General features: G+C 47.0%; 1 protein-coding gene across 2 annotated transcripts in view; it reads left to right on the top strand.

The window, feature by feature from the left end:
* The window catches only part of GNB5 (G protein subunit beta 5), a 47,621-nt gene that overhangs the window by 14,884 nt on the left and 5,017 nt on the right, over positions 1-27,720 (top strand). For both annotated transcript variants that reach the window (XM_012763457.3, XM_076004376.1), the window contains 8 exons: positions 10,114-10,250; positions 13,451-13,492; positions 15,479-15,555; positions 16,017-16,149; positions 18,548-18,691; positions 20,808-20,899; positions 24,834-24,882; positions 26,666-26,762. In XM_012763457.3, coding sequence (XP_012618911.1) covers positions 10,114-10,250; positions 13,451-13,492; positions 15,479-15,555; positions 16,017-16,149; positions 18,548-18,691; positions 20,808-20,899; positions 24,834-24,882; positions 26,666-26,762 — 771 coding nt within the window. The remainder of the gene's footprint in view (positions 1-10,113; positions 10,251-13,450; positions 13,493-15,478; positions 15,556-16,016; positions 16,150-18,547; positions 18,692-20,807; positions 20,900-24,833; positions 24,883-26,665; positions 26,763-27,720) is intronic.

The following is a 27,720-nucleotide window of genomic DNA, read 5'->3' as shown; positions in this document are numbered from 1 at the left end:
TGCTAGTGTGCAAATTTCCACCAACTTAGTGGCTTACAGCACTGTAAATTCATTCTCCTGCTGGGTAGGCAGTTCCTTTTGGAAGCCGTAGGGGAGAATCCATCTCTGCTTTTCCCTGGCTCCTGGAGGCTGCCCGCATGCCTTGGCTCAAGGCCCGAGTTATTCCCATCACTGCTTCCGTTGTGGCATCTTTCTCCGACTCTGACCCTCCTGCCTCCTTCTTATAAGGACCCTTGTGATTACACTGGGCCCACCTGGGTAGTCCAGGATCATCTCCCCATCTCAAGATTCTTAACTTGAACACATCTGCAAAGGCCCTTTGGCCATGTGCAGTAGCATACTCACAGGTTCCGGGGATTAGGACGTGGACATCTTTGGGGAGCTGATATTCACCCCACCACACAGCTTGTAGATCTAGAGGAGTCACCTGCTTCAGCCTAAGCCTCCAGGCACAGAATGGTTTCTTCTCCTCCCAACAGTCCCTTCCCGTCTAGAAGAGAAAGCAGCTGAGATCCAGGAAGGGGTTAAGGGATTGCCCTAAGGTTTTGCAGCTACTCAGGAATAGAATAGGGTAGAGTCAAGGTTCAGGCTCCTAGTACTTCCTTCCTTCCCATCAGGCTAGACCTTCTATTAGAAAGTTGAGATTAGCATGAAAAAGAAAAAGGAGTAAGTCAATGAAAAAAAATTAAATATGTATGTATATATGAAAAGGTGTCTGTATATATGAAAAGGTGTCACAATTTAAAAAAAAATTTTTTTTAACAAAGCAAAGTGCCAAGCAATATATATAAGCTGATCTCATTAAATAAGAGAGGCTTGGGTATGCATTACAGTCTGGAAGGGTACACAAGAAACTTCTCATCTCTAGAGAGGGGTATGCAAAGTGGAGGTACTTTTCATTTTATACCCATTCGTACATTTGCTTCTTTTATAATAAAAAGACAAAAATGGGTACTGGAATGGGAGTCAAGATCATGAAAGAAAGGAGGGGGAAACACTTCAACTGTAAAGAAACTTTACAGTTGAAATTAAACTGAGGAATGATCTGGAAGACAGGCTGAGAGGAGGAAGGACACGGTGTTCATCTCAGCCAACATATATGGCAGCCTCCTGGGGCTGCATGGGGGCATCTTCCCGATCCCCAGCTCCTTTGAGGCCGATTCTATTATTGTTAAGGAACAAAGCAACTCAAAGCAAATTTCTGTCATTTCTGTGAGTACAAACCCAGACTAAATTTGGGCAGATCACAGGATTTATCATTAGATGCTATTGACTTTTCTATCTCTTCTAAATGTAATTTCGTGAAAAGTTTTATTCTCAAATGCTTTATGGCTGGAGCCTTGGACTATTCTGGTTTTATGGGGAAAATTTGGGAAAAACGGAAGCTTCTAGATTAGCCTGGAACTTTTTCCATAGTCTAAGGAGATATGCTCTGTGTAGTGAGGCTTCTAGAACTTAGTTTCCCTGCAGACACCCTCTTCCCACACCTCTGCCACATGCCTCCTGCAGCCGTCAGAGGGAGCAGAGAGCAAATCTGCCTTTCATTTCCCCTCTGCTTGCTTTTCTCTGCATTCGTAATTACACACAAGCTTGCTAATGCAAGTGTTTTTAGAGGACTTTCATAATAGACTAATGCTCACCGTGGAAAATCTAGAAATACAGATGAAAACAAGTCATTCATAAGTCCACCCCCTAGAGGTCGCCACTTTCAATATTTTGATGTATTTCAATAGCTGATGTTTTCATGTTGGTGTATATATTTATAAACGTACTTGGGATTGTACTAGATATAGGGTTTGAGCCCAGTTTTGACATTAACACAATGGATTCAGTCGCTGCTTTTTTCGGGGTGGCAGGGGGTTGGGAGGGGACAGTGTCTTGCTCTGTTGCATGGGCTAGAGTCTAAAGTGCAGGGGCGTCATCAAAGCTCACAACAACCTCAAACTCCTGGGCTCAAGTGATCCTCCTGCCTCAGCCTCCTGAGTAGCTGGGACTACAGACACGTGCCACCGTGCCGGGCTAATTTTTCTATATTCTGTAGACACTAAGTGTAACTGTGTTGCTCAGGCTGGTCTCAAACTCCTGACCTCAAGCAGTCCTCCTGCCTCAGCCTCCCAAAGTGCTGGGATTACAGGTGCGAAGCACCATGCCGGACCCATTTACATTTATTTTAATGTCATCATTTAAAATTATTATATAGAGCCAAATTGCCTTCTATCATTAAAGGCTGTACCATATAACTTAATCCTTCAAACTTTTAATTAGAAAATTCAGGGTAGAATTTTTTGTGTGTGACTTATGTGTGGTTTTAAGGCAATTCACATATCTCTGACAAACGTATGTGAAATAACATGATTGTAAATGTTTTCTTTCTATATAAGTGTTTGAGGGTTTTGGATCCATCCCATTCTACCTTAGTGTAGAATCAGATTAAATAAGCTTAAAGTTAGCTTTGGATAATTTTTCCTTGATTACTTTGATCTACCAAAAAGTAGTCATCAAAAGACTGTATAATAGTACAAATTTGAAAGTGATTCATGATCATTTTTTAAATAGTTCTATTTTCCTATTTAAGAACATCTTGGCCAGGTGCAGTGCCTCACACCTATAATCCCATCACTCTGGGAGGCTGAGGCAGGAAGATCGCTTGAGTTCAGGAGTTCGAGATCAGCCTGAGCAAGGGTGAGACCCCATCTCTACTAAAAATAGAAAAATTAGCTGGGCATCATGGTACCTGCCTGTAGTCCCAGCTATTCCAGAGGCAGGAGAATCACTTGAGCCCAGGAGTTTGAGGTTGCAGTGAGCTATGATGACACCACTACACTCTAGTCTAGGGACAGAGTGAGACCCTGTCTCAAAAGAAAGAAAAAAAGAGGAGAAAAAAATGAAAAAAAGAGAACATCTCACTTGTCTTTGACCATGTCTTCTGTATTTACACTCAGTTTCAGAATATTTATTTTCGGGGACATTTTAGAATTTGTCCACATTTTGGTTCTTTTTTCATTGCCTCATGGAATGATGGAGAAGTACCTTGTTACATATTTTTACTTTATAAATTTACATGGTTTGAATTCTTGTATATTGACCTGCACATAATACATTTTGTTTTAGGTGCAGATATTCACAGATTATAAAATAATTAGCAAAAACTATTGCTTGAAAGTTGAAAGGAAGCCACATCTTGATGAAAAGTTAAGTTTTGTCAGAATTATAGATTGTATATCCAAGGCCCCATCTAGATAAAGGCTAATACCCTCATTTTAGGGAGGAAGGCACAGGCTGGGAGGAGACACTTGTTCACTGCTAATTTACAAACTGTGCCCTTCCCTCCAGCCTCATTTTCCTTGTCTGGGGAGTGAGAGGCTGGGGGAGCTAATTGGCCTTCACACTGGGTGTTCAGCCCCAGGGTAGACCGTACCTCTGAGTCTGGCTTGTCCTTCATCCCTTTTCTGTGCTGGGCTTCTAGTAAGATTTTGCCTTTGAGCAAAAGTGGAGGTGGTGGAGGGAGACTTGTACCACTACAATGGGAGTTGGAAAACCATTGCTCCACACAGTTGACAGAGTCTAAGCTCCGTGTGGCCAGGGCCTGTCCATCCTAGTGCCCAGCACTGGGCCAGCCTGTGGAAGGTGCTCAGGACATACTTGTTGAGTCCATCAGATCTCTTCTGGCTCTAACTTTGCATGATTCTCCCAGTCAAGTAGTGGCAGAGCCAGGGTCAGGGCAGGCGTCGTGGCTCCTGGTCTAGGCTCTCTATCTCTGACCCATTGATCTGGCTACATCAGGAGGTATGGAGAATCCAAGGTTGGGAAGTTTCCTGGACTAAGATGCCATTGTCACTGCCTCACCCCGTCCTTGACTTTCTAAGGAATTATAGACACCTGCCCAGAGTTCTCCCATTATTAGAGGTTTGTGTCTTCTCTTAAGGGCCCGAGTATGTGTGTATAACGTCATTAGCCTCTCTGAGCATCAGCCACCTCATGTAGAGAAATGGAGATACATACAGCCTGTGCCCGTCCCTAGGAGACACACAATAAGTAGTGGATATCAGTAACATACGTTGAAAGCCTTAAAAAAAATCCTTTTGACTCAGCAGTTCCACTCATTGGCATGTAGCTAAGAGATAATGCAGCGCAAGGGTATCATGCAGCCCTCGGACAAAGTAAGTGCCCACCAGTAGGGATTTGGGGGTTATGGTATATCTATACAGTGGAACGTTATGCAGTGATTAAAAATGATGGATAATTATATTTGACATGGAAAGACATCCATAAATATACCAGGTGAAAAAGTAGGTCCCCAAAATTGTATGTGGAATGAAATCTGCTTACACCATTTACACATGTGTGCACGTGTGCAGAGAAGAGACTGGAAGGGTACACACCACGTGATGAGAGTCACACTAAGCAGAGTTAAAAGTGATCATAAGTTTCTATTTTCTGATTATTTACTTCTGTAACTATATGAACGGCAATCAAGACAAAAACCCTTTCTGACTTCAGTTCCTCTAAAGATAAGAAAAAAAAATAAACAAATAAATAAATAAAAAGACAAAACCCTGTCTCTTTTCATAACTCCCTTTTCTCACCCTTCCGTTCTCTGCTGTCCTGAACATGACCTCTAGTTTTCACAGCCTCCATTTCAGAAGCCCCCTTTCCCTCCGGGTCGTGTTGTTTCCAGTTTTCCAGTCCTCGGCGCCTGGTACTCCAAATCTACATTTGTTATTCTTGGCCTGCCAGGCACCTGATAGGCACTTTAATTTGCCTTCCCAGTTAAACCTCAGGACACCCTGATGAGTTGGGTCATTGTCTTCGGTTTTCCTGAAAAACAAACAAAAATAGATATTAAGAAGCTAGCTTCCCGCCTACCCTTTTCTCCAACTCCTCTGCATCCTTCAAAACCTAGTTCCAGTGACATCACCTCTAATGGCCACATCTGCCAGCAGAGTCAGCCATATTGTACCTGACATGGGTGACACCCTGTTAGCCGCCGTCACACGCACTGTAGTTGTTCCCTGGGTGTTGGCCTGTCTGCCCTACCAGTCCGGGTGCTCAGTAAGAGCAGGGACTGTCTTATTCTTTTCTGTACCTGGCACATACTTGGCACATAGTAGGGGTTCTGGAAACATCATTCAAGCAGTGAACATTTACTGGCCTACGCTTCCAGCTCTGTCTCTCCTCTTGAGTTCCAGCCATGGCTTTCTGATTCTGAGTCCTCTGATCTGGAACGGCGTCCAGAATATTCAACAGTTCAAGCTTCATGGAATGGAACTAAGCAGAGAGGCCACCAAGGCAGGTGTCCACTTCCCAGACGTGGGAAGGAGAACATCCGGGAACAGGGAGTAGGCCTCGTTGAAGCAGCTTCTAGGTTGTTCCAGGTACATCTTGGAGGGACCATGGAGAAGTGTGGAGTAGCCGATGGCTGTGTTTTCTGGGAAGGGTCTGCCAAAGAAAGGAGAGTCTCCTAACTGGCTTCCCTCCTCCGGTGTTGTCTCCATCAACACTGTCCTCCATTCTGCAGCCAGAGATAGCCATGAAAAGGCAGTTCTGACCCTGTCACTCCTCTGATGACAGCAGGCTGCTGCCACAGCGGGATAAATGAGCTCCGTTACGGGTGCACGGCGCCATTACTTGCCTCTACCTACCGCCTCACCCTTCACACCCTGCCGTGATCAAGTTGCTTATATACTACCCCTTAAAAATCCATGCTTATTTCACACTTTTGGGCCTTTGCTTTCACCATTTCCTTAACTTAGTGTGCTCACCTAGTATTCCCTTTCTTCTGACTCCATCTTTTTTTTTTTTTTTGAGACAGAGTCTCGCTTTGTTGCCCAGGCTAGAGTGAGTGCCGTGGCATCAGCCTAGCTCACAGCAACCTCAAACTCCTGAGCTCCAGTGATCCTACTGCCTCAGCCTCCCGAGTAGCTGAGACTACAGGCATGCGCCACCATGCCCGGCTAATTTTTTCTATATATATTAGTTGGCCAATTAATTTCTTTCTATTTATAGTAGAGACAGGGTCTCGCTCTTGCTCAGGCTGGTTTCAAACTCCTGACCTCAAGCAATCCACCCACCTCGGCCTCCCAGAGTGCTAGGATTACAGGCATGAGCCACTGGGCCCGGCCCTGATTCCATCTAATGTATCCTTTACATAAAGCTCAAATGTCAGCCCCCAGAAGCCCAGTGCAATGCCCCATCTCTGGGGCAGAAGCTCTCTGTGACCACATGTCTAGCTTAGCAAGTCACACGTTACATTGAAACCATCCTTGTGGCTCCATCTCTTCCATTGACTCTGAACTCCAGGGAGAACAGGGACAGACTCTGATACATCTGGGTGGTCCTAGACCTTCACATGTACTGAAATGGGATCTCTTAGGAAAGAGCTCGAGCTATCTTTAAATGTTGCAAAGGTCTGTGCATAGTAAAGGCCAAGTCCAGGTTGCTCCGGGGACAGATTAGGACCCACCAGAAGGAAAAGGAACTTTAAAAAAAAAAGGTTGGATGGTGAGCTCATCAGCTCAGGAAATTCAGGTCAAAAACCATTGTGTATCTCCCACCCCCAGCGCTAGTGTGTTCACCCTGATAAATTGATGAGTTGCTTGGCAGCTGAAGTAGGGATGATGGATTTGGGGGTGGAGGGAGAGATACAGGAAAAGAAAGGGGCTGACAGTTTTGTTAGCCCACCAGAACTGCTGCTTAGGATTACTGCAGTTGGTTAAAACTTAATAATACTAAGCATTTCATTTATTTTAGCAGTAAGTATTACTAGGTGCCCAGTGTATGCCAAGCTGGAGAATTATCGTAGCTAACTCTTACCAAGTGTTCTCTCTGTGCCAGGCTCGAATGGCCCCTACCACCCTGTGAGGGAAGAAAGGTGGCGAGAAGGTAAATGATTTCTAGAGGGTGTGCAACCAGCATGTGGCGGGGCCAGGCTTTGACCCAAGCAGCCTGAATCCGGAGCCTGGGTCCCTAACCGCCCTGCTCCAGTTGCGCCTCCAAGAAAGATCAAACAAGGCAGCACCCCTGTCCTCCTCAAGCTAGTGGAATTTCTTAACCAGCTACCGTTATATTCTAGCAAATTCTTATTCTAGAAACCAGCTGGTTATGTTCATCATTTAAAAAAAAAAAAAGTTAAATCCTAGAGGGATGGCCCATCAAAAGGCAAAGGAGAAACCATATCTGCCCTGAACTGACCTCCCACAAATAACATACAGAACATATTCAGCTCATTTCCAGAGTGTTCTTACTTCCTGATATTTTGTTTTTTAAAAAAAAATTCTTTAATTCAATGGATGTGAGATTTGGCAGATAGAAACAGGATTGAGTGGGCTTGGAATGAATCTATATGTGGGAAGAGAGAAGGCAGTGAGAAAAAATAATTAATAGTTGGGATGTGTTCAAATTCACATTATGTAAGAAGGCCCTATTTTGGTTGGATGAATCATCATTTTTTTTTAAGGGACTTTAAAAAGCTATGGTTATCCTAATGCTGAATTGTGGGGGGGGGCAGCAATAATATTGATTTGAAGTTTCAAAGTAAATATTAAATAGAATAAACTCTGAGCTGATAATATAGGCTTGTGCCTATGAGAATTCAGAAAATTCAGTCTGTTTTCAAACTTCATTCCATGTGTTTTGTAAGGAGTGTATCTGTAACAGACTAATGTGCTGTTTGTGGCAGTAAATAATGCAATGTTTTAGCAGAAGCAATGGCATAATAGTTGCACATTCATGTACGACTTTATAGTTGAGCAAGTGTTCTTACAGTTTGGGTTTTCACAGAGGCTTTTTAGCCCAGGCATACCTTTGTTCTTTCATCACAAGAAATGGGGCAACTAAAAGGAACCCAGACTTCTTGGAGAAGTGGCTGATTCCAGGGTGAGGGCAGGGAAAGAACAAGAGAAGTTTGGAATGAACAGTGCTCAAAGTGTGATGGGGACGTGTCACAAGGTCACGGGAGCCTGTCTGGTGGGGCTCCCGCTGGGCACCTGGGGTGATCTGGGGATCAAGTGAATGATAACTGGAACAGATTACAGCCTGCAGGGTAAAGTAGGATTCCGTGAGTCCACACTGCTGTCAATAGATGAATAAATAAATAGCTGGGAGAGGAGGAAAAGCTCCTCCTTCTATTAGAAAACCAACCAATAAGTGCTGAAAAAAATGATGGACTCACTCCGTCCTCTAGACTAGAGTGCCGTGGCATCAGCCTAGCTCACAGCAACCTCAAACTCCCGGGCTCAAGTGATCCTTCTGCCTCAGCCTCCTGAGTAGCTGGGACTACAGGCATGTGCCACCACGCCCAGCTAATTTTTTCTATTTTTGGTAGAGATAGGGTCTCCATCTTGCTCAGGCTGGTCTGGAACTCCTGGCCTCAAGCGATCTTCCTGCCTTCGCTTCCCAGAGTGCCAGGATTACAGGCGTGAGCCACTGTGCTCAGCCCCCTAACCTAATCTTTAGGAAGCATCAAACCAAACAAAATCAGGAAACAAAGTGACTGGACACTAAAAAACATGACAACTGAATGCTACACATGCTCTTGGATTTTCTTTTACTATGAAGGACAATTTACTATTTGGACAATAGGCAGAACCTCAATAAGACCTATAACTTAGACAGTCGTGTTGTTTCAGCATTAACTTTATTTTTATCGTGTTTTTTTTTTTAAACACCAACAAAGCAAAGGCATATTGCATTAATTTTCTGATTGTGATCATTGCACCGTGGTTATTAGGAGAGTTCTTTATTTATAGGAAATGCACATTGAAGTGTATAGGGGGCAGGGAGGGAAAGAGGGGAGGGAGGGTTTCCCTGGAAGGGGTGCTGTTGTCATGCACTGAGACCGCAGGGCCGGCCCCTCTTGGCCCAGGCCCTGGTGAGGGGAGGTGGCCACTGCCCCATGGAGCTTCAGCCTCTCCCTGGGAAGGAGTGAGGGCAGTGGCTTTGCCTGTTCCACCCAGGTGCCCTGTCTATGCCCAGACACCAGCTTGGCCCAGGCTGTTCCCTTTGCCTAGAACACCCTTACCCTCCTCGCCTGCCTGGACAAAGGCCGGCTGGGAGGTTCAGGGGAAGGAGAAGTTAGGAGCCCCGATTTCTCCTTCTGGTAAGCCACTAACCAGAGAGGGAGTGTCACTTCCCAGCCACTGACCACGGGGAGAGGCCACGGGACCCTGCAGACCTCAGCTTCCTCAGCTGCATGGTGAAAGGCCTGGGCTAGCCGGTCTAGGGGCGTTCAGGCCACTTCCTGTGAACTTGTCCCTGTCTTAGACTCACCAGTCTCAGCCTCTCTATAAGCTCCTACAAAGCTCTCCCTTTGGCCTCAGGGAAGGAGCTGTGGTCTGAGCCCCCGAGAGGGGTCCTTCCTGGTATAGGCAGTACCATGACTAGATCACATATATGACTTTTAGGATACCATTGATGTCTGTGGACATCGAGCACTTCAGTGCGCTCACAGGCGTGCTGTGCCGGCAGCTTTCGTGGCGGTGTACTCCTGTGTTTCTTCCTGAGGCACGTGTGTGAAGCACCTGCCATGCCCCAGGCCTGTGCGAGGTACAGGGGCCAGTTGGACAGAGACTGCTGTCAAGCAGCAAGTGCACCTTAGGACCCTGACAGCGCAGTTTTTGTAAAGTGACTAGAAAGTGGTAATAAAAGACCAAAAGCCCCAGCCTGGCTCCTAGTCAGTTGCATGAACTTGTGTTAGCCAGTTAACTCTGTGAGCCTCAGTCTCCTCACCTGTTAAATGGGGACAGCAGCCTCACTCTGTCGCCCGCCCTGCCCACCTGTCAGAGCTGTGGCCCTTGAATGGGAGAATTCTATGTAGTGTTTTACAGATATGAAGTGGTCTTCTTAATTCTTCAATGTGTGCATATGGAAATGCTTTGAAAAAAGCAGGGTCTTAAATGCAAGGAAAGAATGGCAGTGCTTTCTGTACCCTGTCCTGATCCTAAAAGAAAGAGCGTTGCTAGGACGGAACAGTAAAGACTCAGAGAACCCAGCTGTGGCTCAGAGGAGGCCCGTGGGCTGCCCCTCTCTGCAGGGCCCGTGCCTGCTGTTGCCCCCGTGTGGCTCAGAAGAACCCTGTCCTTCGCAATGGAATTGATGGTGGCCTTGTCCTTCCAGTGCACCAGGTGGCAGAGCGGGTGGAGGCCCTGGGGCAGTTTGTCATGAAGACCAGAAGGACCCTCAAAGGCCACGGGAACAAAGTGCTGTGCATGGACTGGTGCAAAGACAAGAGGAGGATCGTGAGCTCATCCCAGGTACGTCCCACCTGCTGTGTAATGGGTGAGCGGGTCTTCGATACCCCAGCCAAGGGGGAAAGAGCTGTCCCTCTCAGAAAGCCCTTTTCTGATCTTTGTGACTTTGCTCATTCTCCAGGGGACAGTGATTTAGCATAAGGAATCCTCTTGTACGCTACAGAACTCCACTCATCTGGGTAGAGTTGGAATTGGTAATAGTTAAAACATTGTAGACTATGCTTGACTTATTTGATGAGCCATTCAAATTAATTTCTTCCCGAGCATATTTCTAGGTCTTATTTGTGAGTGTAACCACTTTTAAAATAGTCTCTTTTTTTTTTTTTCCAACTGGAAGGCATAAGATCCGATCAGTGGCTTTCTTTCAGCTTAAGGAGGTTAGCAATTCTTATGTCTTAAAGAACAAGCCTAAGGTGCATATTTTATGAAGTATAATTTTTTCATTCATTTCATATAGTTTACATAGTGTGTTTTACATCTTGTGTATCATTTATCTATATTACTCCAAAATTTAGCAGCTTAAAACAACAAGTATCTGTGATGTCATGTGGTTTCTGAGACAGTGAGCATCCAGGAAGGGCTTGGCTGGTGGCTCTGGCTCCGGGTCTCTCAGGAGGTTGCTGGGAAGATGTTGGCCAGGGCTGTGCTCATCCGACGGCTTGACCGAGGCGGAGACTCACTTCCAAGATGCTGCGCTCACGTGGCTCTTGGCTGGAGGCCCCAGTTCCTCGCCACGTGGGCCACGTGGCTCACAATACAGTAGCTGCCTCCCCCAGAGCAGGGGATCCCAGAGAGGGAGACAGAGGCAGAGCCGCACTGTAATTGCATGACAGTCTGTGGCTTCTGTCATATTCACACAGGCAGTCCTGATGTGATGGGGAGGGAGACTGCACAAAGGTGTGAAAATCAAGAGGCTGGGGTGGCTGGGGACTCCCTTGGAGGCCGGCTCCCACAGCTTGGTACTTTTAAAGTGGACTTTTATGTTGCATGCATTGATCATAAAACTGTAAACCAAAGCCACACGGGATATTCTGAAAGTCATATTTTTGTGATCAGCGAGTTTCCCCCCACCCCTGCCTTCTGCACAGCTTTTTCAAAAGAGGGTTGTTTTTTTAAATAACCCCTGTAAGTATAAAAAACTATACATATTCTAGATAATCCACAAGCTGTGACATCTGTGTCAGTGTGGCCTTTGATAGAACAGATTCTATTAATCTCCTGCATTACCTACACATCTAGTATGTCCCCTTGCACTTGCTTTTTTCTGTGTTCAGAATTAATGTGTCTCGTATGGATTTTACCACATTAAAGAAACACTGGAAAATAGAACAGAGAAAATGCTTCTACTCCCCCCACCACCACCATCACAGCCATTATTACTATTTCAGAGCGTTTCTGGCCTTTCTGTTTCAAGTGCTCATTTTTGCAAAATGGTTATTGAGACGCACGCGTTGGCTGCCTAGCCTTCTGGACTCCTTAAACCCTTACAAGATGTGCTGCGTGTTCGGTTTGCTGTCACTCACGTGCCGCTGGGGGCGCGGGGGCGGGGGAGGCAGGCCCTTCATCACGCCCTCTCCGTCCCAGTCTTCTCCAGAGCTAGGGACACGTGGGCGCGGCGTGTGGGGACGGGGCTGGCAAACAGAAGACTCTGGAACAGGCTCTGACTCACCAGCAGCCTCTTCCCTTAAAAGGCAGGAGACTTGTCACCCCAGCCGCGGGTCTGGGGGCGGAGGCGCGTTCTCTCCAGGTGTGGGGGCCGCTGGCACGTGCTCACGGAGGGGCCTCCATCCCGTGTAATGAGACCCCGGAGCGCACGGTGGGCGGCTGGAGGGGACAGGCAGGCGGTGCGGTGGCGGGCGCTGCTAAAGTGGGCACTGACGTGGGCAGGGCACCGAGGCAGTCCCCAGCAAGCGGGCCGTGGGCGTGGAGCCTGCTCCGTCTCCGCGCGAGAGGCTTTCCAGATCCGCCCGCGCGACACGTGCAGCCGTGCAGCCAGGCATTAGACCGGAAGAACCAACGTGCTTAGGAGTCCTGGGAAAGCCCCAAACCGCAGACTGCGACCTGGTTCCGGGGCCCCTCCGCGACACACTGCGTTTACACGGAAGTCCTCTGTAGGATTCTGCAAAGCAGGCTGCTGTCGCTTTAGAGCCAGACGTTGCTTCTGCTCCTAAGAAGTATTTTGCAGTCTGATCTCCCTTGCATTCTTCACCAGATTCGGCTCCAAATGGCTCGAGTGGTGAAAAAAACCAAGCCTGCCATGGAGGCTGCAGGTTTACCGCCCTGGGGGTCTGCAGGGGCCTGTGCACTGGGGGAAGTCACTCATCCGTCCTCTTTCACTGTCTGCCCAGAGAACCTCCACGCCACAGTCTGGGCAGGTGACAGCTTTGTAGGGAGCAGGGCTTGCATGGGTTTACCCCCGGTGGGTCTGTATTACAAATAGACGGCACTGTGGTCACTGCCACCTGCAGCCACAGTTCCAATGAAAGTGGCAGTGTTGTGTGTGGCATCGCCAGCCAGGCGCTCACCCTGACAGCGAGTGTCCTCTGCTCACTGAACACCTGCCCTCAGGCACCCTCACCAGTACAGGTGCAAATCGCACGTTGTCCTCAGTGTAGGTGCGAGATGTCAGAGCAGGAGCTGCAACGTGTGTGAGCACCTGGAGAAGTTAGACTGATCTTGGGCCCACACAGACCCTCGGCAGCCGTCCAGGGCAGAGAAGGGACAGAGAGTGGGCGGGGTGCTCGTAGGCAGTGCTTCGGGGGACTCCAGGCAAATGGGGGCGAGGAGGTGGGGATGGGAGGAGAAAGAGACTTGTTCACCTGTCAGCTATGTAAGGTAATGTCAGGTTTAACTTTTCCTGTATAATTTTCTGACATTTGGGGCATGTTGGGGGATGATAGTATATCAGCGGTTTGCGGTTGTTTTATAAATGGTACAAAAGAAGCTTCTGAGTGTTGCTTCCTATAGCTGTATCTACCTACAAGGTCCAGAACTGATCCTTTAGCCAGGCTGGAAGGTTCTGCCCTTCCTCTGCTTACACCCCCTTTTTTCATGGAGAGGTTTCAGGGTCCTGATTGTCTGGATACTTACTCTGGCTCTCCCTGTCACACTGCCTGGCCGGACACAGCTTTTATGAGGAGTTCTCAGTGTTTATCTGCAAGAACTGTTGACAACCCCTGAAATGTTTACTCTTCTCCCTCCAGGACGGGAAGGTGATCGTGTGGGACTCCTTCACTACGAACAAGGTGAGGCTTCGTTCCCGACGTGGTTCAAGGTGCTCCGGCCCAGCTGCCGGGCCCTGTCCTGATTCCCCTCCAGCCCCCCCTGCGAGTGGTTGCCCTGCCTCTCGGGATGGGAACCCCAAGAAAGCCCATCTGTGTCTGAACGGCTCAGCTAGCCCACTGCAGCGTTTATTCCTCCCTCCCGCTCCGAGACGAGCAGGCCAGGCCACCGCAGAGGTGCTCACGCTAAACTGGGAGTGGGCAGAGCATGGAAACCTGTTACCTTCACACATGCAACTGCGTGTGTTATTTTTCTTCCGGTTGATGATAAGAGGTGCCAAAATTCTCAGTTATCTTTCCCTTCTCTGCCTTTGACCAGACTCCATAGCACGTAGTGTGTGGGGAAGATGAGGCTGCAGTGGGGTTGAGCTGAAATGTCCCATGACGCAGTGGAGTCTGAGCCCCTTGCAAATCTGGCCTGGGCATGCACAACTCAAATTAGATCTACATGTAGAGTCTTAGCTAAAGACAAAGGCCAGAGCCTACGTGTGGGTACGCTTGCATGCTGGCATTGCGTTGGCATTTACAATAAAGAGTATCATATACTAAATATGGATTCCGATATTTATTTAGAAAGAAAGTCTTCCTTCCCACTACATAAAAAAATGAGCCCCGTATCTACGTCACAGTGAACAGCAGCCACATTCTGCATTGTGGCATGCGTTTAGCGAATGTCGTGGGAGGCAGCTTTTATGTGACCTGGTCAAGTGAGGGGCCAGAACCATTTTGCAGAGTAAGAGTCCCTAATGAGCAGGCCCCTGGGGAATAATAAAAATGACAGTTGTCACAGGGCTTTCCTAATTGTCACCTGCCTCCTAGGGAGCTTCTGCCCCTCCCAGCACTCCTGAGCATCTTCTGGATGTCCAGGGATCGATTGGATCTATTTACACCCCAGCGTGGCATAGAGCACAGACTGATTTCTAGGGAGCCAGGGTGTCGCGACTTGTGGCCGGTGGCAGGGAATGTAGCCAATCTCCGCAAGGAGAGGGCCTGGATGTCTTGTGCTGAGAGTGGCTATGTTGGCTCACTCTCTGGAGGGGAGCAGATTATTCTTGGCGTTTGGAAGGCTGCAAGATGGTGAGTGACAACAGAATTTTGGCAGGTGGTATTGGGGCTGTGTTTCCCCACAAACACACACAGAAGCATAACAGAAGACCCCACTTGAAGGTACATTGCACATCATCTACCTCCCTCCCCTCACTCCACAGACAGAGAATGAGAGCAGGTAGGACAGAAAGCCAGCCTGCATGGGGCCCACATCCTGTTGGTGTCAGAACCAGAACCGGGATCCGTGTCTCCCATGGGAATGCGACCACAGACTCAGAAGCTTTTGAGACGGGGCTTTTTTTGTTTGCTTATCTGCATGCAGGGAGATGTGGGTGACTCGGCCAGAAGCGAGAGACTGTTATACTTAGTTCTTAATGCTTCCATTTTACAGGTTCTCTTCTACCCAGGAGCACAACCCAGGCTCACTCTCCCCTCCCCCCAGCCCCTTTCATACCTTCCTAGGATTGGCTTTAGGACCCATGGCAGACAGAGTCTCATGTACACACTCACAAGTAAACAAACGTATACATATAAAAAGTCATTCAATAGCACTCTGGGAGGCTGAGGCAGGCGGATTGCTTGAGGTCAGGAGTTCGAAACCAGCCTGAGCAAGAGCGAGACCCTGTCTCTACTATAAATAGAAAGAAAATTAATTGGCCAACTAATATATATAGAAAAAATTAGCCAGGCATGGTGGCGTATGCTTGCCTGTAGCCCCAGCTACTCGGGAGACTGAGGCAGCAGGATTGCTTGAGCCCAGGAGTTTGAGACCAGCCTGGGCAGTATAGCAAGACCCTGTCTCTAAGAGAAAAAAACAAACATTTAAAAAAATAAATTAAATGTTAAGACCTTGTGTAGAGGTGCCTGTCACTCACTCCATGAACAGTGCCTGCTTTGTTTCAGGAGCATGCGGTCACTATGCCCTGCACATGGGTGATGGCGTGTGCTTATGCCCCATCTGGATGTGCCATCGCTTGTGGGTAAGTTGGGGCTACAGCAGCCTTGCACATTTCCTGTTATCCATAAAACACTGTTCTATTGGCAAAAACAGGCAAATAAGCAGGCACTCGTAATTTTACAGAATTTTTGTTACATTTTCTCAGATATGATAATGATGCAGTGGCTATGTAGGAGAATATTCTTATTTTTGGCAGATGTAACTTTGCATGTTGAAGTGTTTGGAAATAAAATGTCATGTCTGCAGTTTGAAGTCAAGTGGTTTCGAATTTGCTTCTGCAGATAGAAAAAAATGTTAAATCTGTGAAACCAGGTGAAGGGATCTAGGTATTTGTTGTACTTTTTTTTTTTTCTCTAATTTTACAATAGGTTTGAAATCTTCCACGTAAAAGTTGGAGAAAAAGTTGTAATGTATGAGACTGCTCCAGACAAAAATTGTATTGCTCTAAGTTAACCTTTGATAACTTCTTTCTTTCCATGCTAGTGGTTTGGATAATAAGTGCTCTGTGTATCCATTGACGTTCGATAAAAATGAAAACATGGCTGCCAAAAAGAAGTCTGTCGCCATGCACACCAACTACCTGTCGGCCTGCAGCTTCACCAACTCCGACATGCAGGTCAGTCAGTCGCCCCCCCACGGTGTTAAGTCCACCTGTTGTAGGGCACACAAGAGGAGTTTCGGGAGAGGAAGCTCTATGTTGCAGCAGCTTTTTCTAAGAGGAAGCTCCTGTTGTTTCTCATTAGTTATTATTATTATCTTAATAAAAATCAGAAACAGGAAAGTTGGAGCTATTGATTGTTGATAGACCATATTGAAAATCCTCCTCCGATTGACTTGGTGGGGGTGGGAGTGGAGCAGGGAATCCTGGGGGAGGGGGTGCAAGTTCCTGTGTCCCCAGCTGCAGAGCTGCAGAGTTGGATGTTTCCTGCCTCTCGTTGTACATACCATGCAGTCCTGTTTTAACAAAGGCAAATGCAAAAAGAAAATGCTTCAGATACGAAATCTGCGCTCTACTTTGAATAAAACACAGTGAAAACAGTACAATTTTGTAACACTTGGACTAGGTTTTCTTTAGCAAGTTGTAAACGCATCCCGTAGTTTTTTTATTCACACTTATTCAGGAAACCTTCTTGCCACCCGCCACCTGCATTGCCAGATAGCACCTGGCTCTGGGGCTGAAAGCTCATCTCTGCCCTCAGGGACCTTCACCAAAACCAGTAATGTTTGGGCAGTGGGGAAAGCTAGGGAGCTCAGAGCAGAGGTGGGTGCCACAAACTTGCTGCTGCCAAGGAAGAGGGATGGCTGTCCCCCCAGGGGGCCACAGTGTGAGAGAGCTAGGTAGCCAGAGAGGTATGCAGGGACAGTGGGTGGTCTGGCACCTGTAGTCCCTGGGGTAGAGAACGAGCAGCCTGGCCACAGGTGCAGGGCTGGGGGTTAAGGGTTAGAAAGTGCTTCCTTTCTAACAAGCAGCTAGCCAGAGGTGGGGGGCAGTCCCAGCTGGCTCCCTCCGCAGGTGCAGCCTGGGAGGCAGAGCAGGGTGAAGGTCAGACTGCACCACCAGGTACTGTGCTCCCCCTGGTGATACGAGATGAGGTTCAGATTTCTGTGTGATTCGCTTTTCTCACCTATGCATGAGGATAGTAATAAATCCCTCCCGTATAAGGTTTTCTAAGGACCGAATGAGATGATTGATGTAAAATAGTACAGTCACTGGTAAACATCAATAAATGTTAGTTTTTTTTTTATTTTACTATTATTAATATTAACACAAAGCTGGGCAGTTCAGATGCACAGCCTGGTTTGGGCAGCCTTGAACCGATGAACCTCGAGCTTCTTCCATTCCAGGATCTAGGATGATAAAAGAAGAACTGGCTAGTATGAGACTATGGTATTGAACCTGCCAATTCTCTGCATTCCAGGACAAATGAGTGACGGTTAGCTAGGGGTTCTGTTTAGTGTTTTTATCTGAATAAACGTTTAGTCTTTAAAATTTATTTTTACTTACCCTGTAACGGAAGATCACAAAAATATAAAACAAAAAAGTCCCTATTAAGCATTTACTTTTAAGCTGTTAGTCTTGATAAGTAAGTTGTCTAGTTAGTTTGCAGTGTTTTTTTCCAGGAGCAAGTATTTCCTACAGGTTTGTGTTATTTAACATAGTAACAGGAAAGTTTAACAGAACTTTCCCAGAACTGTTTAACATAGGGACAGGAGATCAGGGACAGGGGATTGTGTTGGTTTCATTCTTACCGTCAGTCCTGTCAAAGCGAGTTCCAGGAGAACAGAGACCAAGGCACAATCTTTCTGCAAACCCTAATGCCTTAGCAGAGCGCCCGCACGTGGTCAGCACGAGCAGATGTGTATTGAACCTGTGCGTGGCGTGAGGGTGCTCCAGCACCCACCAGTGGCTGCAGGGGGCCACCTCTGGGCAGCACGCTGCCCTGGGGAAAAGCAGCAACAGGAGACTGTGTCTAACAGCACGCTGCCCAGACCCTCCTGCTCCCAGTGTGGTCCGGCGACCAGCCTCAGCATCACCCGGAGCTTATGAGAAGTGTAGACTCTTAGGGCCCCCCCATCCCAGACCCCTTATTTATGTTAGCAAGCAGCCGGTGCTTTGCGTGCGCATTAGCGTCTGAGAAACACTTTGGGTTTCTGCCCTGCACCACCGTGGGCGCTGCTGCAGGTTCTGTTCCCAGAGCACCTGCCACGTGCCAGGCAGGTGTACAGCCCTCTCTGTAGGCGCCGCAGTGAGGACTCCAGGATTTCAGCTCTGGAGGGAGACAGACACATAAACACACGACTTGCGGACCGTGAGGGTGTTGGAAATGCAGTTTTGCCTTCGTGGTACAGAAGAGAGACTTCTGTGCTTGCTCGAATGGAGATGCGGCGCGCTGTGTGTGTTTGAGGAGCCTGCTCTCCCCTGTGGGCCCTTCCGCCTCTGACCAACTCCCCCCCCCCAGCCCTGACAGGAGCAATAACCACAGCCGTGCTCTCCCTGTCCTTTCCCGTGGCAGATCCTGACCGCGAGCGGCGACGGCACGTGCGCCCTGTGGGACGTGGAGAGCGGACAGCTGCTGCAGAGCTTCCACGGGCACGGGGCCGACGTCCTCTGCTTGGACCTGGCCCCCTCGGAAACCGGAAACACCTTCGTGTCTGGGGTAAAGACCCAAAGAAAATCTCTGGGGGCCCTCTGTCCACTAGGCAGGCCTGTGGTGGTACTTCCTGCCCGCTCACGGGACTAGACCGGACACTTCCCTAGACAGGCTGCGGGAATTGTCCTCGCTCCCAGCCGCACCCCCTGCAGCGGTGGCTGCGCTGGCGCCAGCCCTCTCCTGGGGGTTTTTGGGGTGCAGTTTATGGCCCTGCACTGTGGGGGCCTCCTTCTCTTCTGCCACTGACATTCACCAGTCTGCAGAGGGATCTAGAATGTTCTCCCGTGTGCATGCTGCGACTCAAGGTGCGTACCTGCCATCTGCTAAAATGTCACTCCTCAAATAAATAGAAGTTAAGTTAGCACCTGAGAGCATCAGAGGCGATCCACAGGGTCAGAGGGCTGCTGAGCCGAGGCAACGCTGTACTGTCATCAGAGCCGTGTCCCACCCCACCCCTGCTGCCCGCCGTCTTCCCTCCCACCCCGGGGCGCAAGGAACAGAGTATTGGCTCGGAGTTGGCCATTGGAAGTGGCCACAGAGGCACAGTGGAGCACTAGACCAGGGGGCAGGGCACCTGGGTGGGAGCTTCGCCGCCTGACTGAATGTCGTCATCCGTACACTGGGCACAGTGCACGGTAGCACTTGCCCCCCACCCCCGGGACATTACAGGTGGCAGATGGAAGGGCTTCCAGTGTGTTTTGCGAGTGGAAGGGTGAGTGCTTCTATGGACAGCCAGGGATAAGGACAGAGGACTGAGCTGACTGACCGACCCCCAGGTCCTGCCTCACCTCGGTCAGGGGACAGTGGTGAGATAGGACAGTGACACATGTGCTGTCAAATGACTTTTGCCGCTGGGAGACATGAGGGCCCTCTCCCCCAAGCTGCCCACACCTCAGCCCTGGGAGTCAGGCCGGGGCTGTGTGACGTCTAATCGGTGGGGACCCTGATTTTCTTCTGGAGTCTTTGGCCATCTGTGTGTTTCCTCCCTGGGCCTTTGCATAACTGTATTTATTTCTCCTCAACTACACTGTGTTTTTTAAAATTATTGGTATTATCATAGATTTGATTGCCTCTTAGAGCACTAAACTTCATCCAGTTCAGTGTCCTCAAAAGATTCGAAGACATTTGTGATTTCTGCACCCGCGTTCTCAGTAAAGATACGCAGAGTGCCGAACCTCACAGCGGGTCTCTCAGGTGCCAGCTATGGTACTTCGTTCCGCCCTTTGCCCTGAGTAGAAACCAACCACGTGGACACCAATTTTAAGCCATTTTTTTTTTTTGACTGTTTGGTCCATTCCATTTGACTGTGGAGAGTCTGCATTATACTACCCGAGCTTGTTGGCAAAACTGCTCCACAGGAATTTATCAAAATACTCCCAGAACCTTGGCAGTATGATGGGGTAACCCTCACGTTTGTGATTCTCTGGGCCGTGTTAGCAACCTGAAGGGAGCGTTTACTTTAGAGCTGTTGAGGCAGAAGCCCAGGGAGGTGACTTCCCTGAGCCACCTGGCAGTCGACAGCAGGACCGTGACGAGGCCCCGGGTTTGTGCATTGCCCACACGGCTTGCTGCTGAGGGTGGAAGTGGCCCGGGGCTCCTGGTGGCCCGAGGTCGCCCAGGGCCGCCCCATACACCTCAGACAAGGCCGGGGCGCTTGGCTGCTCAGACTGGGCGCCACCAGCCTGTTCGTTAGTGTCCCAGCCAGAGAGGCCCCGCTGTGGAGCCCTGTCTGCCTGTCTTGCCCGCTGGGCCTCGGGAGGCAGACGTAAAGAGGAGAGAGAAAGGAGGGGAAAAAGAAGGGAAGGGACGTGCCCAGGAGGGAAGTGAGAAGGGGGCTCTGGAGGGTCTGCCTCCACTCAGAAAGGTGCAGAAGAAGAAAACATGCTGGAGGGGGAGGCTGGGCACCTTCCCTTGCTCCCCCCCATCCCAAAACCTAGTTCTGGGCCTCTAAGGGTTTATTGGCTGAGGAAAGTGGCCTCAGGTAAAGCTAGTCTCAGAAAGGTGTGTTGTCAGGCACTTGCTAATGGGAAACGAATGGTCTCTGTTATATGACTGGGACTCGTACCTTGTGTATGGACATTCCTTGCTGCAGCCATAACTCTGGGTAATTTTTCATTTGTAGGGATGTGACAAGAAAGCCATGGTTTGGGATATGCGCTCCGGCCAGTGCGTGCAGGCCTTTGAAACGCATGAATCTGACATCAACAGTGTCCGGTCAGTGAGTAGCATGTTCATGTCTCTTCCCTGTTCTGCTGGCATTACCTGGCCTTGGGGAATCCACCACCAGACTCAGTTTACTTGGCCGAAAGAGGCCTCCCTATCAAGAACTACTGATTTGTGGTTGAACTAAACAGTGCTGCTACAGATTTTAATTTAATTGCATTAGGGGCCATTGATAATATCCTCCCTAAATTGAATCGATATTTCTGGTCCATGCATTCAATAAACATTTATTGAGTATTTATTTGCTATATATTATTCTAGGAAGTGGGAATGCAGTGGTGAACAAGATAGACAAGATCTCTACTCTCCTAGAGGAGACAAACTAGACAAAACACAAATATAAATTTAATTTAAGATTACTGATACGTGCTATGAAAAAAATAAAACAGGGAGGTGTGATGGGGTGGGTTATTTCTTAGATAGAGGTCAAGGATGACCTCTCAGAGAAGGTGACATTTAAACTGAGACCAGGAAGATAAAAGAGCCAGGCTTGCAAAGAGCTGAGGGAAGAGCACAGATATGGGACCTAACAAAAGGCCAGGTGGCCACTGGAGAGTTTTGAGTTATGGGGGTGGCTAACGTGATCATATTTTGCCTTTAAAAGATCGCTATGGCTATATCAAAAATAGATTGTAGGGGAGCAAGAATGGAAGTATGACAACCAGTTTATTATAGAAGGTTGTCGTGTGAGTTCAAGAAAGAAATGATGGTGGCTGGAACTAAGGAAGATGTGGTATAGACAGAGAAATGTCAAGAATTATAAAGGGTCTGAGATTTCACCTACCTGCAAGTTAACAAGTTAGGCTGCCACAGCTCACAGATGCTGTTAGAAGACATGAAACTTGTGTGTCAGAGATAGAGAACAGTTTATTACTCATAGCAATGGCATGTTTGTGCTGGTTACTTGAGCCCTGGTTCCACAGGGTGCCATGAAAAGGGCCAAATGACACCTGCAAATGAAAAAGGATACATTATAAGAGAATAACCATGAGTTTAGGGAATTTTTTATCAGGGGCAATAGGCAGTGATCCATTTACTAAGACAGGGAAGACTGGAGGAAGTGCAGGGAGGAGGTAGTTTTTGCACATGGATTCGGGAGTTCTTTGGGGGCTAGTTTAGTTTGAGATGACTATTATATATCCAAGTGGGAAAGTCAAGGAGGTAGCAGGGTCTATGAATTGGATCTCAAGAGAGAGGTCAGGACTGGACATGTATGGAAGATGGCATTTTGAGACCATATGTAAAGTACCCTCATTATACTTAGAATCCCTAAGAATCTTCATTATACTTAGTAAGAAAACATTAAGACTTGTTCTTCTTCAAGCAAGAACAAAATAAGAGTGCTTATGTACTTTAGTAACCCCTGCTTTCAAATGTGGGATAAGGAAAAAAGCTATCACTTTTTGTAAATGTGCAGTAATTATCTAGAAAATCAAAGGAAATCAATCTGGGAATTACTACAGATGGTAAATGAAATTAGTAAGATGGAAGATAGAAGATAAAACCACAAGAAATGAATTAAATCCCTATATATCAACAAAGCACACAGTCGTCTTTTGGTATCTGTGGGATTGGTTCCAGGACCTCCCGCAGATACCAAAATCCGAGGATGCTCAAATCCCTGATATAAAATGGTATACTATTTGCATATCACTCCTACGCACATCCTCCTACATACTTTACATCATCTCTAGATTATTAATACTTATAATACCTAATATAATGTAAATACAATGCAAATATAACTTTTTAAATGGCCATTCTTTCTATATGTAATGAATACAGTTCCAATTCAGTTATTTTATAGAATGGTATAAATGGATGCTGAGATTCATCTGACAGATTCTGCAGGGACGGATTCAGTGGGCCATGTTCAGGGGTACATGGTTTGCTTTTCTTCCAAGGCAAGCTGAAATCACACTGAATGTTGTCATTGGTCTCTTAGCATGCCCTTGGTTATGCACTAGATAGAAGTTTATTCTCACGAGGCCAGGCGCGGTGGCTCACGCCTGTAGTCCTAGCACTCTGGGAGGCTGAGGCAGGAGGATCGCTCAAGTTCAGGAGTTCGAAACCAGCCTGAGCAAGAGCAAGACCCAGCCTCTACTAAAAATAGAAAGAAATTAATTGGCCAACTAAAAATATATGGAAAAAATTAGCCGGGCATGGTGGCGCATGCCTGTAGTCCCAGCTACTTGGGAGGCTGAGGCAGCAGGATTGCTTGAGCCCAGGAGTATGAGCTAGGCTGACGCCACAGCACTCTAAGCCCAGGCAACAAAGTGAGACTCTGTCTCAAAAAAAAAAGTTTATTCTCACATTGAAGTCTGAGCTGCTATGATGGCTCATTCTGTCTTTTTGCAACCCTGTTCCTAGGATGTTGCTTTCAGCTCAGCCTGCTGGCCCCACTGGCCTGCCTACCACCATGTCCTCTTGCCAGCCAGTGGGCAGAAGAGAGTTGAGCTTGTTGCCTCTGCTTACATCCCATTAGCCAGAACATGATCGCATGGCCACACTTGGCTGCAGAAAGACTAGAATATAGTTTTCCTTCTGCCATGTGCCCAGAAAAAAACGAAACAAAACAAAAACAGTGTTTCTTAAAGGGGCACACTATTAGTATTTTGGGTAGGACATATCTTTATCGTAAGGGGACATCCCAGGCTGCCTCAGCCACTGAATTCCAGTAGCACCCCCTGGGCTTGGTCCATCTAAAAACTTCTGCTTATATTTAACCACAGCTATGGGAGAGAGAGAAGGTAGATGCAGGGGGCACCAAAAGTCTCTTCCAGATAAACCATCGATCCTTCACTTGGTCCCTGAATTTTCTACCAGCAGGCAGAAATCATAGCCCAGGTAGTCTCAAATGCAGTATAATCGAGAAATCATTTTAATTTAACATTGGAGTGTGGGTATTTCTGATCCTCCTTGAGTTCATGTCGCTTTCAAAGACATAATGTGCCTGCACCGTGGTGCACTGAGCTGAAGATGGTTAGCATTTCTCTTCCCCGTGCCCTTCTTTCAGACCAGTGTAAGTTACACAAAACCAAGCCCCCCTCTCCTTTGCCAGACGTTTTGACTCTCACCTCCCCCAGGCAGGAGAGGTAATGCCATAAGCTGTTTTAAAAGGCCCCCTCCTGCAGCTTTAGGGAGCAATAAGATCATCTGTTCAGGGAAGGGGAATCAGCGGAAGGTGTAGGGGCCACTGCTGGTGTGGGCAGAATGAAAGGGCTTTAAAGACTTTTGTCCCCATCCTGCCCCTGGTTTATAATCTAGTGCCCGCACTTCCTGCTGGTCCTTGAGAAGAGAGTGTGACCATAGCAGTAATTATCGTCATTTATTGAATGCTTTTTATGTGGTACCATGCCAGATTCTTTGCCTGCACTGTCTTATTTAATCTTCACAGCAGGGAAGAGGTTTTATTATCCTCACTTTTCAGATGAGAGAACCGAGGCTGGGCAAGATGAGGTCGCTTGTCACTTGCCAAAAGTATCACATGGAGTAAGTGGTTACTGAAGACCTCTGAACGTGGCTCTGGACATCTGATTTCGGTGTCTGCATTCATAACCACTTTCTTGTCCCTGAGCTCTGGGCCACATCTTGGGAGTTAGGTATGTGGCCCGGGGAAACTGCATTTACACAGGGCCTGCTCTGTGTTCAATGCTTGATGCAAATACACATACTATCTTACTCCTTGTCAACACTCTGCAAGGCTGGTATCACTGTCCCTGTTTACAGGGAAGAAAACTAGAGGCCAGTGAGCCTCCCCTTCTGGCTTCTGCAGCAAATGTTCCTTAAGTCCCTAGAAGTGGAGATTCTGGTTCCAAGGGCCTAGCATGGGACAACCTTCTCACATATGGTTCTGATGGGCACCCAGGCTTGGGAACGAACACTGTAGATGAAAGTGATTTCTGACCTAACTTTCTCTCTGCAGATACTACCCGAGTGGAGATGCCTTTGCTTCAGGGTCAGATGATGCTACGGTATGTTTCTAAGTTATTAAGAGCTTTTCCAGTTCAAAAGAGATTTGCTGACTTAATTTTATGCTTTAAAAAAATTTTTTTTCTATTTACAGAAGTAATATATATTCAATAAAGAAAATTTGGGGTGCAAATTAAATTACCTTAATCTTCTTACCCAAGAAGAGTTATAGTGGGATGAATTCCTTTCTGTCTTTTTTACTTTTAAACAAAATGCTATATAATTTGCGTTTTTCACTTAGCAACAAATTGTGAACATTTTCCCATGCCGGTAAATATTTTCTCCATTATGTTTTCTTAATGATTGAATAGTATTCCATGAACAGTAATCCATGTTATGGACATGCATCAGTCTTCAATTTTTGGACAGTTTTAGCTTTTTGCAAGGTTTTTTTTTTATTCTTGTTAAAAACACTGCTATACATATTTTTGTACCTCTTCTATTTCTTTAGAATTCTCAGATATAATTTGCAAAGCCAAAAATAGACCCAGTTTTAAAGCTTTTGATACTAATTGCCAAATTATGTTCACTTGTTTTTCAAGACAAAAAAAGTATTTTCTTATTGCCCTCAAAATATCAAATATCTTATTAAATAATGGTTTTCATTCTGATTTGCTGCTGTACAAGAAATTATAAAGGAATTGTTTGGGAGTTTTGATATTAATAAAAATGTAAAACTGTCTATGTCAAAAATATGTAACAAAATATAAGGGAATACATTTTGGAAAAATTCCTAACACATGTATAACAGACAAAGTTAAAATCCTGCAGATATGAATGGGGTTGCATGAGCAATAAGAGGAACACCCGATTTAAAAAAAGAAGATAAAATTCAGACCATTTTTCAAAGCATTAAGTTCAAAATGGCAAACACCTGAAAATGCTTTCAAAGTCACCCATAATCAAAAAAATGCAAGCTTAAGTGATCAGATGCCCATTTTGCCTCTTGGATTAGCAAAGAAATGCCCAAGGCTAGAGTTGGCAAGGAACCTTGGACAAGGTGGGGGTCAGGATCATTGGTACCACCTGTCTAGAGAAATGCCGTAGAAATCAAGAGAGACATCCCTGCCCTTTGATCTGGTCATGCTATTTCTTGGGAACAATTCTCTTCTAAGGATTATATTCTTTAGCTGTTCTAAGGCCAATATCAGATATGTATAAAGATTTTTGCGTAAGAATAGTCATCATGTTATTTATAAAAGAAAAATTAGACACAATCAAGATACTTAACAGAGTATGGCCAAATGGATTCTGATATATGCACATGAAGCATATTCAACAATCAGGTAAATCATCTTTTTTTTAAGATTATTTAATGATATAGGAAAATGCTCACAACCTAATGTTAACAGAAGCAATGATGGAACATCCACTCCATTCACACACATGAAATAGAAGACAGGAGGAGACAGCCCAGACATGAGTAAATACCTCCTAAGATTTGGGGTGGCTTTCATTTCCTTCTTTATGCATGTCTGAATATTTTTTTAACTTTCTGTAATGACCATGTGTCCTTTATCAGAAAAAAGTGGGGTCTCATTTTTGTACCTGAAAAATTTTTCTGCATTTGCTGTTCCTTTGAATATCTCCACTGGTCCCCAGGGATTAAGGAGCATTGGGACTGAGGGATGAAATAATGGGAGGGATTAGTGAAGAGGTTTGTTTGTTTGTTTTCCCTTGTCCCTAAAACTACACAAGCCTCTGGCCGCTGCCTGTAGCACTGTGGTCATCTCATCACCAAACGGGAAAAGTCAGAGCTGCTCTGTCTGTTCACTCTCACCCTAGTGTCGTCTCTACGACCTGCGGGCAGACAGGGAGGTTGCTATCTATTCCAAAGAGAGTATCATATTCGGAGCATCCAGCGTGGACTTCTCCCTCAGTGGTAAGATCTCATTGCAGACACATTCCCAGCACTGTAGGGCAGGACCTGCATGAAACCCAGCGCTCCATCCAGCTTTCCCTCCCCTGACCTTCCCCAGGACCAGTATGCTAAATAATCCACAGTTGCACCAATCTTCCTCCCCTGGGGTTTTCCCCCTCCCACTTTGGCCTCCCCTGGGTGGGGGGCCCCCCCACCAGCCCCATTCACTCCAGGGGCGTGAAGGCTGCGCCCCCACCTACCCTGTCTTTGGATGCAGTGATGTGCCAGATCTGCAACGCCCGTGGGCATTTCCTGCCCAGCTTTCCCTTCTCCTCTCCGTATGCCCCACAAGAGGGGAGGCAAGAGTGGTCTCTTGGTGCATTGAAACTCCTGGCTCCCCTGCCCCGCAGTGAAGGCAGAGCCCGCAGGCTGGGCCACTGGGCCACTCCGTTTCCCCAGACACACCCCCATTGTGTCCCCTCATCTGTGCCTTTGCGAGCTATGCTGCTACTGCAACCTGGAACGTCTTTCCCTGCCTCCTCTGCCTGACTGACTCCTACCATGTTTCCCCGAAAATAAGACCTACCCATAAAATAAGCCCTAGCAGGATTTCTAAGCATTTGCGCAATATAAGCCCTATCCCAAAAATATGACCTAGTAATGGGTGTGGCTGCACAACCCATGCATTTCGTCGCTGAGCAGTAAAGAAGAAGAGTAGCGCTTCTCATCTGCCCCACGAGAGCACATGAGAGATTGGGGCCAATGGTTCGAAAGGAAATAGAGTCTCAAGAAATTCAGGATGGAATTCGGGATTTGGAGAGTTATGATGATGTTCCAGAAGAAGATGACTTAACTATATTTGAATAACTGCAGATTGTTGTACCGTACTTAAAAAAAAAAAATAACACATCCCCTGAAAATAAGCCCTACGGTGTCTTCTTGAGGAAAAATATAAGACCTCGTCTTATTTTGGGGGAAA

Source organism: Microcebus murinus, chromosome 6 (genome assembly GCF_040939455.1).
Source record: "Microcebus murinus isolate Inina chromosome 6, M.murinus_Inina_mat1.0, whole genome shotgun sequence".
Classification (NCBI taxonomy): Eukaryota; Metazoa; Chordata; class Mammalia; order Primates; family Cheirogaleidae; genus Microcebus; species Microcebus murinus.
This window is presented reverse-complemented; position numbering and strand designations above follow the sequence as displayed.